The sequence below is a fragment of the Corvus cornix genome, chromosome 6 (genome assembly GCF_000738735.6).
Source record: "Corvus cornix cornix isolate S_Up_H32 chromosome 6, ASM73873v5, whole genome shotgun sequence".
In the NCBI taxonomy this organism is placed as follows: Eukaryota; Metazoa; Chordata; class Aves; order Passeriformes; family Corvidae; genus Corvus; species Corvus cornix.
In genome coordinates this window covers 10,812,443-10,832,526 of record NC_046336.1, presented here as the reverse complement: position 1 = coordinate 10,832,526, position 20,084 = coordinate 10,812,443, and the positions used below count along the sequence as shown (strand labels likewise).

Genomic DNA, 20,084 nt, shown 5'->3' with positions numbered 1-20,084 from the left:
ATGATAATCAGGCTTCCTGACTTCCTACATTTCTGGCACTAAGACAGATTTGACTACGTGGAAAGACCTCCTCATAAATTGCAGGTCTCCCAGCCGACCTTTTTTTTCTTTTTCCATGCTCTCTGCATTTTCAATTGTTACAGCCATACTTTGCATTTTTCATATAAATTTTATTTCAGGTCTTCCCAGGAATGCTTTGCTCATGTCCAGTATTTCTAAGCATCCTTTCACTGCCTGGATGGACGGAGGTGACTTTAAGGTGATAATGCTCAGTCCTACAACAGACGTCTCAGAAACCTGAGGGACTGTAACGAGAGGGCTCATTGCTGCTATAAAGGTCCATGGGACAATTCTTCTACTAAGAGCTTTGTAAGGACTTAATACAGGCATGAAAATGTTATTGCCAGGCTCTTCCTGAGCTGAATCCAGCCATGTAGATGGAAAGTGTGTCAGTTCTAGGGGCCCAAGTCTTTTCTAGGTATTTCATGGCATTAGAGACATCAGTAAAAGCTACAGGTAGGACCAGTGGCCCACACTGCTCCTGATGCTTCTGGGACAGTGGCTATCCATCCTTGCCTGGACAAGCTGATGGCTCCAGGCCTGGATGTCCAGAGGGACTTTGGACTACAACAAGCAAAGCTGCCATTTAGGGCAGTAGTGGATTGACTTGTTCAAGAAATTCCTTTTCAAACTCCCTTCAGCTCCCTTCACATCGTTTTGCCCCTAACAGAATCAATTCCATTACATTAGCATAAAATCAAAGATGTGGAAGACTGAAAAAAGGTGAATAGGATTTCTTATAATAAGTTAAGAATTTATGGCCCATGATAATTTCGAAAATAACTGTAGCTTGACAGTAGCTATGCCTGTAAACCAGCATCTAAGGGTACATTACTTAGGAATTAAATTCATGATGATGACACAAAAATTTTTCAAACAATTTTGCAGACCCTTGCTCATTAAATTAATTTTGAAGTGCTGATTTGGCACAATTTTTTTAATGCACATTAATTCATTATATAAATCTTGACATGTTCAGATTTTTAAAAATAGAGTTTAAATGCCACTGGAATTTGTTTGAGAAATTTACTCTATTTTAATATAATATAATTCCAATCCCCATGTCTTACTTCTTTGTTTAGTTGCACATGAAGAGATGAGTGTTCCATGTCATGCTATGTCACTCTAGGAGAGCATGTGAATGAAGTCCTTGAAACTATTTAATAGCATCATTTTAACTGCGGTACCTGGGCAATACTTATCATTCACCCATCCAGACCACAGACTGGGGTCAAACCACACCTAAAGCCACTTTAGATGGAGTATCTGCATTCTGGATTTTGTCATGCCTGTCCCTGTGCATGGGAACAAAGCATAAGCTGTTAACACTGTGAAGGACTGACGGTAGAAAGGTGTGATCACAGTGCAAAGGCATTTAGTCCAATGATAACTCAGGGTTTTCTGAATATTTATCTAGGTATGTACCTGACAGATTAACCATGCTATGATTATCTGGATTTGCTTGAAATACTTAGCTATGATCTAAGCATTTATTGATGTAATAATATTTTCCCAAGTCACCAAACATGTACCGAACCCCTCAAGATGTTTTAACTCAGTGTCTTAAGGCAAAGATTTCCTCCTTGAATTAATCAGGGAGTTGGAGTATGTCTTTGTTGCTCTGTTCAGTCCTTTATGTGATTAATTGCAGATTCTTCCTTTGACTATTGTAGCAATGCTTCACCCACTCCACTTTCTCTTTGATGTAATCTACCCTCACAAATGAGGTCATTTTGGTTTTTGTTAAGTCTATTGCCTGTCCAAAAATGCTCTAAGATGTCACATTTTTGTATACAAAAAAAAAGGTGGAAGCCACTGGAAGGTGTTTAGCCCCTACAATATATAGTGCTGAAGAGTATGCATAATTGAGACAAAATCAGTGTTTCAGTGTACAGGGAGGTTTCTTTTTTAATGCACTTTTGTAGGCAAACATGAACCTTGCAGTCCTCTCTAGCACACCACTTCTGAGCTCAAAGCAGTTCACCTCCTTGGAGAAGTTAAGCTGAAGATACTCACTGGAGCATCAGTTAGAGCATCCCACCTTCAAAGCAAATGTAAGTTCTCCAGATGGTAGCAGTTACCCTTGCCTGTGAAAATGGGATGTAGATTTATGGTCCTTGAACCACAGCAGATCACAGGAAATGTGTCTCACCCCTTAGTACTGTAGCTGTACAGCATGGACATCCTTAAGAGACTTCTGACTGGAGTTGGGGTTTAGCTCTTTTATACAGCAAACACATAATTTCTTTCCAAAAAGAGACCTTAGATGTGTGCCTAAAACAAATTTCCACATCCCTTCATCAGACTGTTCCACCCTCTCTCCTTTCTCTCTGCCCCTCCTTTCTCTTTAATAACAACAGAAACAATTTGCATGATAAACTAAACACAACTTAATTTCCTTGTACCTTATAGGAAGAAAATAATTTGCAAACTAAGTTAAGTAAATGAATAGTGTATGAACTGCTGCCATCTCTTGGTTATATTCATCACTCCAAGTATTTTGGGCGTATTCATCTAAATCAAGAAGATTAAAGCATTTCTTAGTGTTACTTCCCCTTTCCCTTCACATTCAGCCTTGCAAACAGAAAGCAAAACATCATTTTGTTTTTTCTGACACTGTTCCTGAAATTGCCAGTTGCAAGCATTAAGGTAATATATAAAATTCTTCTTTCAAATTTTTTTTTTTTGGGTATGCTTAAGCTAAGTAATTTTTCTTATTTTTCTGGGGTTTAATTTTTGTTTTATTTTAATCTCTACCTTTGCCGATGTAGTGATTATTTTTCCAAGCATTCAGGTGTAATTTTTCTACTACAACAAAGCAAGTTAACTTTATTACATTAGCATTCTGCTAATGAAAGGCATGAGGACAAATGGAGGGAAGGGCAGTAGAAGTGAGGAATCACATCTGCCTAAGTGAAACAAAATACATCTCTGATATAATTATTTCCATGTTTGAAGACTAACATGCTAATTTTATGCCTTACACAGTTGTGTTCTCTGATTAGAACCCACTGAAGGTAGTGGTATAACCCCAGTGCATTTCAATTGGATGATTTCAGCTGGACATTGTCAGGTTTCTAGTAAAGTTGTCAGTGGAATGACATTGGTTTCTCCCATCCAGTACTGTTCACCACAATTTCTGCACGTTTAATCAGCTCCTGCTGATTTCAGTAGGACATCAATTGACCTTTTCTAGGTCAATTGCAATGTGTGGACAGCTAAAATACCATTTCTGAGCAGTCATTAGATGCTCTCTAAATGATAATACGGATGATGAATTGAAGCAAAATCCAGACAATTTCCCAGTGGCAGCCACAGAGGCAGGATTTTCACCTGTTCCTCACTTTTGCCACTCCAGTTGATGTCTCACTTGCTCATGAACACATCTGCTTGCAGCCCTGCCTTGCCAGGTGCTGTGGCTGCACCACAGCCACTCACTCCAGATAGCAGCAGAGACTGACCAGCAATTTGTACTGAGAGTACAAACAGAAGGTCTGAGAGCAGCCTAATTAAAGCACTCCTGCGTTGTGCCAAAGGTTACTCTAACACCCAGGCTATAATTAGCAGATCCTCTCACTTTGCTGAGAGAAGGCTCATCCACAGTCTGTCTGTTGGAGCAGAAGCAATTAGGAAATCCCATCACTCTGATAAGCAGTTGCTTGTCATGTCCTACTAAAAACGCCTCGTGGAACTGAGGCCTTACAAAAAAGTTTCTTTATCTGGAAGACCAGAAATTGCATCGTCTTTCCCCAGCTGGCAAGAGACACCCAGTCATAGCTGAAGATCTCTCTCCCATAGGATGCACACAACCCTGCAATTCTGGGCCAAATGACTCTTTTATCTTTCTTTTTTTATGTCATGACTAAATTATGTAATTATATCCAAACTCAGCTAACCCCCCTGGCATTAAGTTTGAAAGGACTTATAGAAAGTAACAAAAGTCACCCCATATAGCAGGTTTTGCTTCACTGGTTTTTATTCATGAGTTCGTTACGTGACAATTTACTGAAGCTGATTTTCTTCCTCACTGACGTGATTGAAGCAATATCACCCCAGAGAGTTCCTGTTTGCCTGTACACATCACTGCAACCCTCTCAGCTTCCTCCAAAGCAAGGGCAGAGCCCCACTGTGCTGGAAATTTGGCAGGGTGATGTCTGTTCTCATTTCATAATGGAGCCATTTTTTCTGCTCTTCTTTTGTCTTGCTAAAATTTCTTCCTGATGACTTGATTAAAGGATTTAAAAAAAAAAAAAAAAAAGGCAAAAAAGCAGCATGGTAATTCTGATCTGGAAGAGCACAATAAATACCAGTAAAAGTGCTGTGAAGCAGTGCTTCACCCTCAGCGTGACTCAGAGATAGATAAATAAAGTGCTTTGGGCTGGGAGCTGAACTAGGCTGCTCTGATGAGCAGGTAATTGCCAGAGTGAGTATGACTGGAAGCATGGAAATGGGGTGAAAAGCCACTGTAGAAGTACAAGCAGGACCTTCAGTGCTAAGATCCGGTTACCTAAGCAGTGCTTTTCTCACACCACTTATTTACCACCTCCCAGAAGGAAGGATTTCTGCAGCTAATTTGTGGAACGACTTATCAGTAGGCTGTCTGCCTGAGGATGCAGAATTTGTAGTGATTATTGTAGCCTTTTCCTTCCCTGTGTCCTGCTCACAAGAGATTACATGGCATTGCTCAAAAAGCAGGGAAGTAGCCTTCATAAGCAACAAAACATTTTTTTTGGCTTATATCTTAAATTTTTGGTTTTTTTACAAAACCAGGATGTTTAAACAATGCCCAACCCTCAGATGGATTCAGACTGACAGATTCCTTCAGGGTGTGGATACTTCCAAACTGCTCTTCCACTGATTTTTTTTTTTCCTAACCTATCATTAGATTAATTGGAGGAAAATGGTAGGCCACTACCATTTCAAACTCAGACACATCCTGGTGGTTTCCAAACCTGCTCCAAAGACTCATCTTTCCTGCATAGCTGCTTTATCAGGTTACTGAGTGGGGTTACTGTCATGAGAGACCTCCACAGAACCCTGTATGATACTTTTTATTTTCTGGTATAATTTGCTTTCCTCTGAATGTGAATCTTTACACCAAAAAGACATGAGTAGTTTAATTTAGAATAGATGCCTTTTCTAAGGAAATATCCCAGCTCATGTAAACGCCACCATGCTCAAAGCAATAACTGGACTGAAGTTTTTGTGTTTGTGGTTTTTTAGGGCTCAATGCAACCACTCCACACTCTCTGTGCTGAAATCAGGAGCAGGCTGGGAAAGGGCACAGCTTCGACAGCTCTTGCCTCACGTTCTGACTGCCTGGGAGGATAGACTGATGTAGAGATGTGAACAGGGTTTAGTCCTTACAGTCAGTGGGAAATGAAGGATTCTGGTTTCTGAGGTGGCCAAGGGCTGAATTCACTTAAAAAAAAAAAAAATCCAATTGAGAAAAATGTTTTATTTACTTTTTTTTTTTTAATAGCTGGGAAAAAACCATTTCCCTAGATGATATTATAGTAATATTCAAATGTGATTCCCTGAGAAATATCCCAGCCAACACACTTAATTTTAAATTAGTTGAGTGGTTTTTTGGCTGAAAGGGATTTTACAAACAAGATCTACTTATGAGTCTTCAGGCTAAGGAAACATTCTAGTGAAGTTAATTAAGAATGGGATTCTTTACTAACTGTGTCTGCTGGTTAATATGATAATCAGGACCATGTTTCCAGCCACTGAGACTCTAATCAAACAACAAAAAAAAGGTAATAATCATCCTCATGCTTCACAGGCTTTTTTTTCTTGGAGGAACCTTCTGGCTGAAATGACAAATATTATTTATAGTGATGGTATTACTTGTCTCAAGATCTACAAACTGTTAATATGCTGGTGTTTTATGATTGAACGAGATTCAGAAGGGGAGAAACTCCGTCAAACTTTATCAGTAGAATCTTCTGATACCGGGAAATGGGCTTTTATTTTTCCTCTTTGTTGTAAATGTCTTCTAAAAGGCTGTCATAGAAAAAAATTAAAATTTGAACTGTTGACTAAAAAGAAATACAGTTCTGTTTTCTTAATAAGATGGCATTATTTTTAGTAAGACAATGTAACAGGTTGTTTTGGGGTTTGTTTGGTTTTCTCCAATGTCACTTCATTCTTGGAAAAATATCTGGTGTTACAAACAGCAGTGAGGAGTTTCCAATGTGTGTGGAGAGCGTGTTGCGTAACACTCCTCAGCATTGCTGTCTTAGCAATTAATCAGCAAAGGGTGTCACTAAATGAGGATCAGCTTGGAAAAACGGGGGAGGAATCTTCTTGGCAGGAGCCTTTGGGAACAGTATTTTGGAGGAGACTTTGTAGCAATGTGGAAATTATTGCCCCCATTTATTGGCTGATACGAGTTCCTGGTGATGCCATGATGATTTTTGGCCTTTTCTTTTATATACCTTTTATATAGCTCTTATGTATCCTCAGTGCTCTTAGCATGCATCCTTGTAATTCCCTAAGCCCGATAATTTAGCATAGTCCTAGTATTCTGTTAAGACAAGAGGCCAAACATCCTGGAGGCCTCGCAGTTGGAGGCCGGAAAGCCCTACACTATCCTGAGAAACCAAGGTCCTCTCTAGAACACATCCTGTAAACTAAGATTAGACCCATCCAGGCAGGAATTCCTCAGGATGGGAGGGCATCAAGCTAATAATTCAAGCCTCTCATTGGGGAATCTTTGTTAGATATGCTAATTGGCAAGGTCTATAAAATGGTATATGCAATCTATCGCGTGTGTGCATTTCGGCACATTCCACCTTGGCACAGTGGTGCACCGTAAGGATCCTCATTAAACACCAGGGTAAAAACCCTTTCTCCCTTAGCCATGTCTGGCTCTTAATTCTTAAGATCAGGAAAAGGCACCACTGGCAGGTGAACATGGGGTGTTGAACTCCAGGCAGCACTTCCAGGGTTTGCTTTGTGGCAATGGCTACTTAAAACAGTAATTTGCACTTCATGCAAGTGAAAATGCTCACAGGGTAAACAATTCCATCTTTCAGATTGGATGCCAAATTCTGTTCAAGAATGGGCCTTGATAACTGATAGACTCTCAAAGCTGAGCTTGTAACAAATCTTTTAAACTCCTTTGTTCTTCAAGAAAAAGAAAGCATTTTTAGCTTTTTGAAAATTATGACCAGAATTCACACAAGGAGTCCTCTATGTGCTTATAAAAGTCTCCTTTTAACTGTACACTTTACAGTACTCTTCAAAAAAACACTCATATATTCAAAGATGCCAAAATCAAAGGCTACCTAGTGTCCAGTTAATCCAACCAGCAGGTGTCTGGAGATAGCTGGTGGAGGTTCTCTGCAGACATGATGTTAATGCTTTTTTGGACATCATCTAGTAAAAAAAGAGAAAAGGATAAAAAAGGAGCTTTAAAAATTATTATTATTATTATTATTATGATGTTTGTTTTATTGTTATTCTTATTATTAATGATTTTATTATTATTTTCCCAGGTGTTCAAGTCCTAGCTTCCCCATAATTTGTCCATGATTTTTCATTAATATGAATGAATAGAGCAAGATCTGAAAATGGCATCCAAACCCAGTTTCTCTGTTATCTATTTGTTTCTCAGGAGTAGAGGTGGTCTTTTTCTTCAAGTTTTGGAAAAGTGCATGTTGGTATGTTGCTATGCACAATGTGAAAATCAGAATATCAAAAGAGAGCCAATATAATAATTTATTTTTTGCATCTAGTTCAAACAATTCAAAAAGTAATGTTGTCTGCCTTCTGCATTATCGTCATAATTAAAAAGGATAATTAGAAAAAGTATTATAGAGATGAAGCAAAAGTTCAAGTAAAACTAAGGATGGAAGGTAAATCTCCTCTCCCTGAAAACAGAACTTTGAAATTAGGAAAAAAAAAAATAGGTCCAACAATCAAAGGGAAAATAATCATTGCTTTTAATTAATGAAAATGTTTAGATTAATAGGAAGGCAAAATAGATTCCTATGGATGATCATAATTTCTTTTTTGATAAGAGCTGCTGAATGTAATCCTCCTATATCATAACATACACTGAATGCTTGGAGACTTCGAGCAGCAAAGTATTGGTGAAAATAACCCAGGGTTTATTTTCCCCCGAAGTTCTTGTAACTGTATCAAAGGGCTGAGGAACCTTAAAAACTGCTGTAAATGCAGTAAGTGCTTCTGTTTTACAGATAAACACTAAGGCCACATGAAAGCTGTGGGCTAAGTCTTTGGGCACCCTCATAGAATGAGAGGAAGCAGCAGGCAGTGTGCTAAGCTTTCAGGTCAACATGGTATGAAAACACAGGGAAAAAAATAATCCAGTAATGAAAATGAGTGCATGTGGATGGGCAGGTCAGCCCTTCTGATGGAGCACTGCTGGCAGACTGACCACGGAGCTTTTCTCTGCAGCCACATCCAAGCTCAGATGGGCCCTGGCTCTGACCCTGGGCCAGGCTTAGCTAAATGTGGTGCCAAGGGAGATTCATAACCCAACTGCTGATTTTAGGACTTCAAGTGAGGAAAAAAAGCCTCTGGACTCATGAGGAGCCTCTCTCTTTTCCATTAAAGGAACATTTTTCAGAGTGTAAACATCATCTGGGTAAGTAACTGCTTTCTGTGGCTTTGAAAATTTCCTTCCTGAGCTGCGGATTATTTTGGGATCAAGTTGTCTTTCATCCTGTGACAGTCAGTAGTGCCAGGGCCTCTAGTCACTAATGGAACATCAATAATTAACCAAATGGTAGTCCTGCAAGTTCATCTATAGTGGAAAAAAGTATTATCTACACAAGCCAGTGCAGCAGCAGGGGAGAGCCTACTCCATGAACAGCCCACTGCAAGATTTTATGTAGGAAATCAGTGTCTCAGAGGCCAATTTCTCCACTCCTGTGACTCTGCAGCTGAAGTAGGATTTTTTTGGCTGTATGTTTATTATGGCTTCCTCTGGATCTCTTGAGCAAGCACTTTCCAGAGACACACATAGGTGCAGCTGTTCAGGGGATTGCAGCTCTGATCAAACAGCTTCACCTCACACATACAAGGACACAGAAGGAGTGGAAGAAGCCTCAGGTCTTTGGTCTAGACATGTAGTAGCTTCAGGGGAGCATGAAGGAGGATTACAGTGGTTTGGATCTCACACTCTGTGTGGGACTAGGCAGGTGTGGAATGTGGGAAAAAGTTATTTGCTGTGAAATATCTGGTGTAAATATCCCACATGGTGCACACCATCCAATTCTCCACAGTGCTGAGTCTCATCCACTCACCTGATGGAACATCAGGCACGAGTCACTTCAAGTGAGCAGTCTGCTTCAGAGGTTAAGGAAAGTTTCCAGCTTCAGCCAAAATCTCAAGAGCAGGACTCTGCCCTGGAACTGCCTCAGCCCCAGGAGGGGCCCTCAGCCTGGAGTGCAGCCCACAAGGAGAGATGATGGGGACGTGCTGCAGCCCAGAGCCTTCTGGTGTGGAGATAAAGGTTCAGCCCCTCACTGCAGGGAATCGAACAAGGATGTTCCTCTCATTCGGGCAGGGTTAATAGTCGAAGGTTTTCTCCCTGAAAGCACTCAGTGACACCACATTTAAATGTGCTGCATGCATTATTCATCTCTTTGCAGCAAGCAGCCAGAGCAGAGGCAGCTGTCAGTCCAATTGTTGTTTCAGAGCTCTGCCCTACAGCTGCCTCATGGGGGCACAAGAAGGAATGATGAGGTCCATGGGACCAGTGCCCACGCTCTCAGGCTGGGGAGCAATTATTTGCAAGCGTAGCTGTAGACCCAGAAACGTCACCAAGCTTTGTTTAGGGAAGGCTGGAGGAGGAATTTGTTTCAGAAAGGGAGGGTTTTTTTCTTGCATCTGTGTTGTTCCAAAGGCTGGCAGTCGTGACTCTCTTCTCAAGGGTTTTGCTACAGTCTTTCTCTTGCACCTTTGTCTCTCAGGGCTTCTCCATAAAAAGTATAAAACTCTCAAAACTTTGAGATTCCAGTTTATTTTCTCTGGAGTGTGTAGAGAAGGTCTGTTAAGGTCCAGTCACCAAAATGGCCTAAGATTACACTGTGAGACCCAACCTGCAATGCAGAGGTGGTGAGAAAACCTGCCCCCTAATTTTTTCACCTTTACTGCCGAGCTGCACACAGCACCTGGCACTGGGGTGGCTGCACCACAGTGCAAACAAGAAGGAAGACAACTTGAAATCCTCACACTGAGAAAAATACAACACAGATTTCCTTTACATCCCTCTTCCAGTACAGAAGATAAAGCCATATTCCCCAGTAGGAAAACAGGGAAAGGAAAAAGCTGAAGTTAAAACTGCAGATGAAATTTATCTCTTAGGCTAATGACTTGGTACATGATAGCTCTTTGATCTTATCAATTAGAAAACAATCTGACTTCAGTCTTTTCTTCTGCGTATTATGGCCAAGATCATACCAATACTCTAAACTAAAAAGATCTGTTTTAGCTCAAGTATTATTTATTCACATGCTTTATGATTCTGTTTCATGGAGAAATGTAGGGACAGCATCTCATTAACTGAAGGAAAATAAAGTTTTCTTTTTTAACACTGAGCTCTGCAATCAGGGGTAATGCTTAAAACACTGAATGTACCTAGAGATACAATGTGACAAAGAATCTTCTCATGCATTCAATGAGAGGTGACAGCACACAGATAAAATACTAATCCCTTGTTATCAGCTCTGGATACCACACTAAATGCAATTGTCAGAAATTCTCAGCAGAGGTTGACAGGACCAAGACAGGGTTCATGTAGGGTCACTGGAAATTCCTGCTTCATTTGCATAAGCACTTCAGCAAGAGTCCTGATTTTCAGAAAAAGTTTAAGCAATTAAATGTAGTCACATCTTAAGAGCAAGCAATTGTTTGAAGCCCAAATCCTCAAAAGTATTTGAACGCCAACAACTACTGATTTCCAGGAAAAGCGATCCAGCATCTCAGCTCAAATGTCCTGCTAGGTGGAGAAGTATAAATGTCTCTGAAGCCACAATGTCTGTCTCATCTGTATGTTAAGATGATGGCAGAGAATCAACAGCAAATTAGGAGAATACTTTATTTGAATTTTTAACCGTATTTTAACTCTCTACTCCTTCTGGCAAAGGATGATGAATTTTTTTTGTTCCCTCAAGGGATGACAATATCCTTAGAGGAAATTCATATTGTATTTTATAAGTATTTGGTATTCTTTGTTTACTCTCACAGTGCTCATCCATTAGCAGTGAATTACTGTGTTGTTAAACCAGAAAATAACTACAAATAACAATCAGTCTCTGCCTCAGGACACACAACTAGCTGAAGAGAATGATCTGAAAATGCTGCAGAGAGATGCTTGCCAAACCAGACTTAGTGTTTATGGCCAGAACAGATGCCTGCTAATTCAGGTGGGTACTTAAACTATTAAAGCAGATTATGGCTTCACACACCTCACTGAGTCACCTGCACTGTAGCCATTCCAGCCTAAATGGAGAAGGCTGCAGTGTCCCCTTGCACATTCTAGGCTAATAATTGTTAATTACACTGGCATCTGCCCAGGATTGAAAACTACACACTCCTCCAATGGAAAACTCATGACTCCTGGACTTGCAACATGTCATACCACAGCCTTGGTTGTTGAGGATACCCAAACCCCAGACCTTTGAATACTTATGTGCATATATAAATTCATATCCTGAGGTACAAAAAAAGTCAGAGCACTGAACCTGTTACAAGAGGTAGAATGATCTGGTGGTTGCACCCTGACTTGAAAAGCAGAGAAGTTCTGTTTTCTTCTTTTTTTTCTCAGCAACATGCATCCACTGTGATATGGCAAGCTGACAGAAACTTCCTAAGCTTCATTTTATTCACATGTAAATGAATCAGTAATGCTAATAATTCAGACTTTCCTTCATCAGTGCTGGCAGAAGCAGAGCCAAAAGAAGATATTTTAAAGGAACCTTCAACAGAGACTGTGCATGGGGAAGGATAAGCATGGACAAGGAATGGAGCTGGATTTCCAGGGAACTGTTCAGAGCTCTATCATTGCTGGTTTGGGAACCAAAAAAACTGAGGACTGAGAAAGTTACCTTTATATTGGCATCTTGCTTCTAGGAACTGCATTTTCCCCCATTTCTTAACATCCATATCTTTTTTAGGTTATCAACTACCTACTGTTTTAATACTGTTAGTGATCCCAGTCAGGACAGAGGCTAAAATGAGCAACAAAAACATGGGCCTTCATTTAGAGACATAATCTGTTTAATAAATATGACTGTAAAAGCAATAAACCATAGCAATTATACATTACGCTACATAGTATTTAACGAAAGGGAAAAAGAAGATGAAAAAGTACATCAAAAAATAATTTTAAAATTAGAAATAGTTCCAACACTATAAGAAAACTTTTTGATTGGCTTACTATAAAAATAAGTTGGCTAATGTTGGACTTCAGTGGGGACTATTATACAGTTGCAGCCAAAACTTTCCCATCTTTCTTAAAGCTGTAGTTGCAAACACAATAGCAAAGCCATACAAACTGCTGTGTTTCTACCTGTCTTCAGAGAAACTGCAGAAAGAGGCAGAGGACTCTGTACTGTGATAATCCTTTTAACTACTACGGGCCTAATGTCCTTGGCATCATTTTTGTTTTGCCAGCAAGTGTGTTGATTTAGGTTTGTGCCCACTTTGTGATGGAGAAATTCAAACCCACCACCACCAAATCCCTGCCCTGGGACTCTGGGCCACACTGACCATGCTGCTTTCTCCTGGTTTTGACTCAAGTTGCCATGTGCAACTGCACAAAACCCACCCATGTCAGCAATCAGGCTGCCTCCTACATGTGCCTCACTGATTATCAGCTGGCCTCTACTTGCCTCCTCCTAACATAGTTAGGCAAGTGTACATTGGTTACAGCATTTCTCTCTTTACACTCCAAACCAAAGTCCTGGTGCTAGGTTTAATTACCTGAGTTGGGTTGGAAATCAACAGTTGTAATGACCATGGGTTAGGCTTCAGACAGATATCCAGTGTCTTTGGAGGACTTGTTCGAGGTGTGCTAATCCTGCTTTCTGCTGTTCCCTTGCACAGTCTATGTGAACATGTCCTACAGCCTCATTTCCACTTGCAGCGTAAGATACAAGCTTAAGTTATTGGTAAGAAATCAAATCTTGTGTGAGAGTGGTCCTGCAGTGCTGAGGCTCAAAATGCACGGCAACAGTCCCAGGCCAAAATCTCCCTTCTCTGCCCACAGTGGCAGGAGCTTGAAGATCTGCAACCAATGGGGGTGCCAAGAAAGCCACAGGAAAACTGTGCACAGACCTTTCCCTGCTCCCTATCCTATGGACAGGGTGTCTTTCACAAAACTGCCAGGCCTTTGGGTGACTCTGAAAAGGCAGAGATCTCCTGGGACTTCCCCAGACAAATTCAGCCATCAGCACTACATGGAGCTGAGGGTGTCGCTTTCTCTCAGCCAGAACTGAAGGTGTAAGGCTGATACAAAGTACAGCGTGAGTTCTTGCTGACAATAACCTCCTGCCTGCAATGAATGCTTGTTCTGGTCTGTTCAGGGTTAGGAGGCACCGTTATCTTCCCATGGCTCTACCAGTGGGATGCCTTGGTGTGGGCAGGCTAAGGAAGGTGTCTAAGAAGGAGCTTGGCCAAGCAGTTGGCATGACCCAACCTCACACTCAGCCTCCTTGCAGTGTGGGGCACAGGCAGCAGCTGCAGCTAGAGGAATGAAGGGCAGAGTCCAAACAGAGACATAAACCACACTGACCAAGAATATTTTCAGTGCCTTTAAACTCCAGTGTGATTCTTTTTTTGTGTCCTATGGAAATCTGCTGGGGCGGCTACCCCTCCCGCAGCCCAAAGTGCTAAAAGAGCAGTTAAACCTAAAGCCAAGAACCCTAAACACTCCCTCCCACCTCCCACCGCCCCAGCCCTTCTCCCCCCACATCCCAGCCCACCCCTCTCCCTAAAGAAGAGACCCCCCCATGCATATTCTTGGCCTATATCATTATGAATTTCTACAAATTAGAGACAGATCAGAAAAAAGAGAGTGAAAGGGTGAGGGGAAGGGCCGCAGGAGTGAATAGTGGTACCAGTTCCTCTCCCCCCACCCCCCACTAAAATTGAACACCTGTACAATGCAGTTCCACTATGGTCTCAGTATAATGTCCACATGCACAGGCTTAAAGCTAAAAACCCTTTGTCATCTGAAGAATTAAAAAGTCCAAATGCAGTGAGCTCTCCTTTTTTAGATACAGATGTTGGTGTCCTCAATTCAACCATTTACATAGGTAGGGATTTCTTTTGTGCTCTGGGGCTCAGCAGCTGTGGAAATACTTCCTGTGGCAAAGAACAAAATAAAAGTCAGTAAATAACATGCATTATTTAGTCAGGGAAGACACTTGCAGGTATCAAATTGATGGCCTTTGGGATTCAGCTATTCCAGACTGACACATTCTTTCCAGAAATATTTTCTTGTCATTCAAACACTGAAGGTGATGTCCTGTTCTTTTGCTAATGAAGATGATTCACCCATGCTGAACAGTAGAGGGAAAGGCAGGAGCAGAGGGGCAGAGGGAAGGAGGGGTTGAGGTCCTCAGAGGAAATGTGTAACTCATTTGCAGTGATAAGGTGTTGGAAATTTCATAAATGACTTTAACCTTTGCATTTGCAGAAGAAGTGCCTAAATCACTCACATCCAGAAAACAGGAATGTGAACTTTTGCTGCTAGAGTTTGGAGAGAAAATTAAATGATGCAGGGACATGAATTCAGATTCCTCCAAGGCAGGATCCCTGAATGTTAGTCAAAGATGATGAAAAAAAAAAAAAAGGGTTTCTGAACATGCATACAAAAGAGGAACACCCAATTACAGTCTTGCTTTGTTTTCCCAAAAGAAAGAAAACTCATTAAAAAAGAAATTGCTGATTTCCAGAAACAGATGAGGTGGTTGTATAGGAGAGTGCCTTTGCACTTTCTATTCTGTTCACACCTAGGTCCAGACCTTTTCATTTTGTCAATGAGCTCTGATTCAGTTTTCTCATTCATCTCACTGACAGGACAGAAAAACACTCTTAGGAAGAAGTTTGTAGGACTGATTCCTTTTAATACATAATTGAGTCTGTGTATCTCACACATTTAACTTTAGTGCTCATTAGTGCAGTGACAGGTGTGAACCAAGGAGTTGTAAAAGGCCAATTTCTGGTTCAACGCAGTGTCCAGTAGCACATCTGAAAAAGGTAGAGAATTCTGGCTGTTACAGAAAGCCAGAACTGCTATAGATGCACCAAATGAAAACCTGCCACCAAAATTTTCTTTTCACTTCTCTTATCCTGGAGCCTCCTAGGGTTTAAGTTTCCACCACCAGCAAGAGCAGTTTTGAAGGTACCTTGCATAGAGCTAGCAGTGACTGACCCTTGCCACTGCAGTCTGAGTGACCTGTGAAAACACGTTTTTCCCTGCTCTTGGAACAGCATGAACCACCACCACTGCATTCTTTTAGAAACGGGAAGCTCAAAGCCCAAGCCCACCCAAGTATAGAAAGTGAGTTCCTGACTTGAAATTGGGTGTTTCTCTCTTAGCATCTTACTGCAGTTTTGCCTTGGAGGTTTCTAGGGGAAAAAAAAAACAAACCAAAACAGAAACACCAAACGTAAAAAATAATTGTTAAAGTTTAGGACCCACCGCTCTGGGTCTTGGCTTGAAATCTCTTGGTGATCCACAAGCTTTTTGGAAGTCCTCTGTCCAGACTACCTTGGTTGCATTTCCTTTCCTTGGGTTCTTGACTGTGGCCTGAGGTTGCTCTGTATGGGGAATACCACATGGGAAGGTTGGTCCCCTCTCTCCGTCCTGTGTTCTGCTAAGCAGGGCTGTCCAGGTCTGCTGATGAATAGCTGCTTAAAAGCTTTTAATAGCTAAAAAAATCTCCTTAGTGAACAGTTTAGGAGAGATAAGCACTGACTGCAGTGGAGCTTCCAGCTTAGACATCAGTTTCATCAAGAGTCTTTCTTCTTTTTCCTCCCAGGTTGTTTCACAGGCCACAATCTTAGCACATCACACTCCCCCCGTTAATTGCCCTTTTCCTTGTTCCCTCTCTACAGTAGCTGTGACTCCAAGCCTGCGTTAACAGACACTCCAATAGATTTTGGGGACACCCTCAGGTGAGATCTAAGGTTTGTTTAAGCTGATGAAACTGTGCAAGTAAGGAAGCTCAGTTGCAACTGTGCTTCACTCCTGCCTAAGTCACAGAATCACAGAACAGTTGGGGCTGGAAGGGACCTCTGGAGAACATCTAGTCCAATCCCCCTGCTAAAACAATTTCACCCAGAGCAGGTTGCACAGGATCGTGTCCAGGAGAGTTTTGACTATCTCCAGAGAAGGACATTCCACAATATCCCTGGGCAGCCTTTTCTCTAAATTCCTCTAAAATAGGTGCATGTCCCTATTTGCAGGGGTACCTCCAGTTTGGACCTGCAGAATTGTCACCTCATGGGTGAAGCTGAGCAATGCATAAGCAATCCTGGCTTTAGAACATGTCTCCAGACTGAAACCTCCCTGCTCTGTCCCAACACTTCTACTGTAGCCAGGGTAACAGAAAACGTAAGCATGAGCAAATGTGTGGCTGATACCAGAATGTACTGTCCAAATCTATTCACTTTAGGTCCTAGAAAAGCCTGCTTTTGGAAATGCTCAAACACAGAGACCTGTGGGAGAAGTCGGCCTGAGGATAAAACCAGCTGTCCAGTACTGAGATCCCAGGTTTTGCTTGGTTTATTTGGGAATCAGCCAGACTAGCATTGCTGCTGGCAACAAGGTCTGGCACAGCACAAAGATCCCAGCAGTCAAAACATCAACAGATATTTAGCTTTTAGTCTTTACTTACCGAATCACCTGCTCACCTCCATGTTCCAGGTGAGGGTGGCTGAAGTTCTTCTGGATATGGGGCTTAGCCCCACAATTATATCAGCCCCAGCAAAATAAATTACATTGCCAGCAGGATTTTTTTGAGAAGGGGAAGGGATCTACGTAGAGCAACTAGGAGAGAGAAAAAGCCTAAAGTTGTTCCCCTCCCTTTCATCACACAGCAGTGAGGGAGAGGGAAGAGTTAGAAGGTTTCCTGTAGCAAAACTAATGTTGCAGCAGAAGAGGATGGGAGGAGGATTGTGCAGGAATATGGGAAGAGGGGAGGCTGAGAAAAAGGTTAGCCAATTATAAGTCAGAGTCTGACCAGCTGCAGGATGCTGCAAGTTATTTACCTATGGGGTGGACTTCCAACTTCTCATCTACTAGTTGCTCAGGGCTCATCAGCTCACTTTGAGGGACATTAGGTATGCTTTCCCTCTGACTGACTGGACTGACCATCTCTTGATCTTTTTCATTCTGCATCTGTGCATATATATTAAGGCCAGGAATCTTCCTAAAACATTAACAGAAACCATCATTGTGTGGTACTCTGGCAGATGATGTAATATCAGCTTTTACAAATGAAAAAACAACTCCCTCAGAAAAAAAAACCCCGGTGAAACAAACCCCAAACACCTCAGTGAAAGGCAGCAATGGAGAGAAGGAAATGGCTCAGGGAAGGTCATACCTTTTGAACTTGTAGATGACAAACACAGCTAGTCCCACAAAAACGACAGAGAGGAGCATCAGCATGGCTGAACCACTGTGACTGGGAGTGAGGTCCACCAGGGGAGCTGCAAGAGAGGAGAAGATAAAAGCCAGCCCCAGCCTGAAGTGAAAGCTGCTCCCTCCAGAAATGCAGTTCATTCTCCCCTCTTACTGCACTTGTAGCATGTCTACACATCTCCAGGGCTTTTCCCCTTTCTAATCCACCTGGGAAGAAACCCAGGTTCAGATCCCTTGTGGTCCTCAACATACCCCTTAATGGGACATTCCACAGCTTTCTCCTTAAAGACCTTTCTTTCAGATTCAAGAAAGCAAAACAAAACACACCAAAACCAATCTTAATTAGACAAAGAGCCTCTCTCTATTTCTCCTCAGAGTTTTGCTCACCATTTTGCTGTAACTCCTCCCAAAATAAGGCCACCCAACCCATACAGAAGCATGGATTTCCCAGAAATACAAAGTGAATTGTATTAAACAGAGTTTCCATCCCTCTCACACACAGGAAGGCAGTGAGCATCCAAGCAGTTTCACATGTAGGTGCAGAGGAGTCAGTTGTTCATGCAGACACCGATTCACTGTACTGCAGACAGACACAGAGCTCAATTACAGGGACCAAACACATCCTCACACACAGAATGTGGCCCAGGTAGTGCCCTCCTCTGCAAGGCAGTCAAAGTTAACTTGAACTGCTGCCAAACACATCCTCCCCCTATTGCATCTCTTCACATGCACTGAACAGACCCCTCCTAAACCAGAGCCAGAAGACACAAGGAAACAGGCACACACACAAAGGCACACACATCACATGCATGTGTTTTCAGCTTCACAGCCAGACTGATAAAGCCAAAATTTACGAAGAGAAGAGAGAAACCTTCCCCTTCCCACATCAAGCAGGCACCAGAATGAAATAATCCATTACTATGAATTCCTCACACATCTCCACTCTGTCCCCTCTCCGTCTGTGTTTTGTGGGTCTCTGCAGTTCTGTGGGATGACAAAGTGGCTCTCCAGCCAATTCAGATTCAGCATCACTCAGTGTTCTTGCTCTAATGCTGCACTGAGAGCCTAGTAATAAACAGCTATTTAACTGCTTTGTGAGAAATATTGGCATATTTTCCTCTGCCTTGGAGCTGAAGTTGTTGTCTGGACATTGGTTTGTTTTTTATCTCATGAGAAGAAGGAATGAACATGATGAATGAATTGCAATCTGTTGTCTATAATTGCTATAAATTAATCCTTCCTCCAGTATGGTCTGAACAAAAAAGACAGAAGTCTGAAATGAGCTGAGGCCAACGCCTGTCATTCTTCTGTGCTCCAGGGAATGCACACGCTCACACACAACACACACACACAGAGGCTCATTTCTACAGGTTCTGCTTGAATATCCTCTCCAGCCTACTTCAGACACTTGCACTTTTGCTCCCTGCAGCTCCTCTGCTGCAGAAAATGCTGCTGTGCATGGCCAGGCACACACAGGGGTGGAACATACATGTGCACTGAGGCACAGCAACATGAATGTAGGTGTATATATATATGTGTGTACACTTCCAAAAACACATGCGCTGAGCTTTGTGGTTCAGCCAACTACAGCCCGTAACTGCCAGAATCCAACACAAAATCACAGTGAAAAGGCTGGAAAAGAAGGGATAACATAGCCCAGAGCAGCACCTTTGGGCATGTGCATCCCCTGGGACTGTGTTTTCTAAGGGTTGCTTCTGGTGCTGTCCTGCGTTCCACGCTTCCCTGCTTCATTTTACTTAATTTTTTATAAAAGCTTGGATTTCCAAAGGACAGTTCTTCTTATTTCTTAACAACCAAAACAGTAGCTTTCAGCAGAGAAATAAGTCTCTCATCGCTTTTTGTCAAATTTTAAACGATTCACAAGTTTCGATATCATGAAATTGGGCCTTTTAGTCAGAGAACAGTCATCACCTCTGCAGCTTGTTAAGGAGTCATAATCCCTCAAAGACCTCACAGTGGCTGCTCTCTGGGTTTGGAAATACATAGTTTGGCCATCCAAGCTCATTTTGCATTCATACTGAATCCTGTTTCTGCAAGAGACAAAATCCTACAGTGTTCCTATAGGACACTGTGAGTCCAGTTACAGCAATCACTCACCAGTGGCTTTGAGAGAGTACAACAAAGCCTACCTTGCAGAACAAAGGAGTGTTTGCATATCTCATGGACAAAATGCACTCCTTCTTGGTGTCTGTGTGTAAATACAAATAAAAACGTGCATTTTTGGTAAAAATTATGAGCAATTGCACATAACTCCATTTTTGAAGCTCACATTATATACTTTTGGTTCTAACTTGTCTAAAAATAAGCATCTGGTCATCTGTTCCACAGCTAATGGAAGGCAGAAACATACAGCAATATTCCCCGGACAGAT

General features: G+C 41.8%; 1 protein-coding gene across 2 annotated transcripts in view; it reads right to left on the bottom strand.

Annotated features, from left to right (window-relative positions):
* Positions 1–14,210: 14,210 nt before the first annotated feature.
* SORCS1 (sortilin related VPS10 domain containing receptor 1) overlaps positions 14,211–20,084 on the bottom strand; it is a 262,728-nt gene continuing 256,854 nt past the window's right edge. The window contains exons 25-28 of one of the 2 annotated variants that reach the window (XM_039553807.1): positions 17,655–17,760; positions 17,320–17,480; positions 15,749–15,867; positions 14,211–14,406 (exon numbers count right to left, since the gene is read on the bottom strand). In XM_039553807.1, the coding sequence (XP_039409741.1) occupies positions 14,350–14,406; positions 15,749–15,867; positions 17,320–17,480; positions 17,655–17,760 (443 nt within the window). In that variant the 3' untranslated portion in view covers positions 14,211–14,349. The remainder of the gene's footprint in view (positions 14,407–15,748; positions 15,868–17,319; positions 17,481–17,654; positions 17,761–20,084) is intronic. The other variant, XM_039553808.1, reaches the window with a different exon arrangement.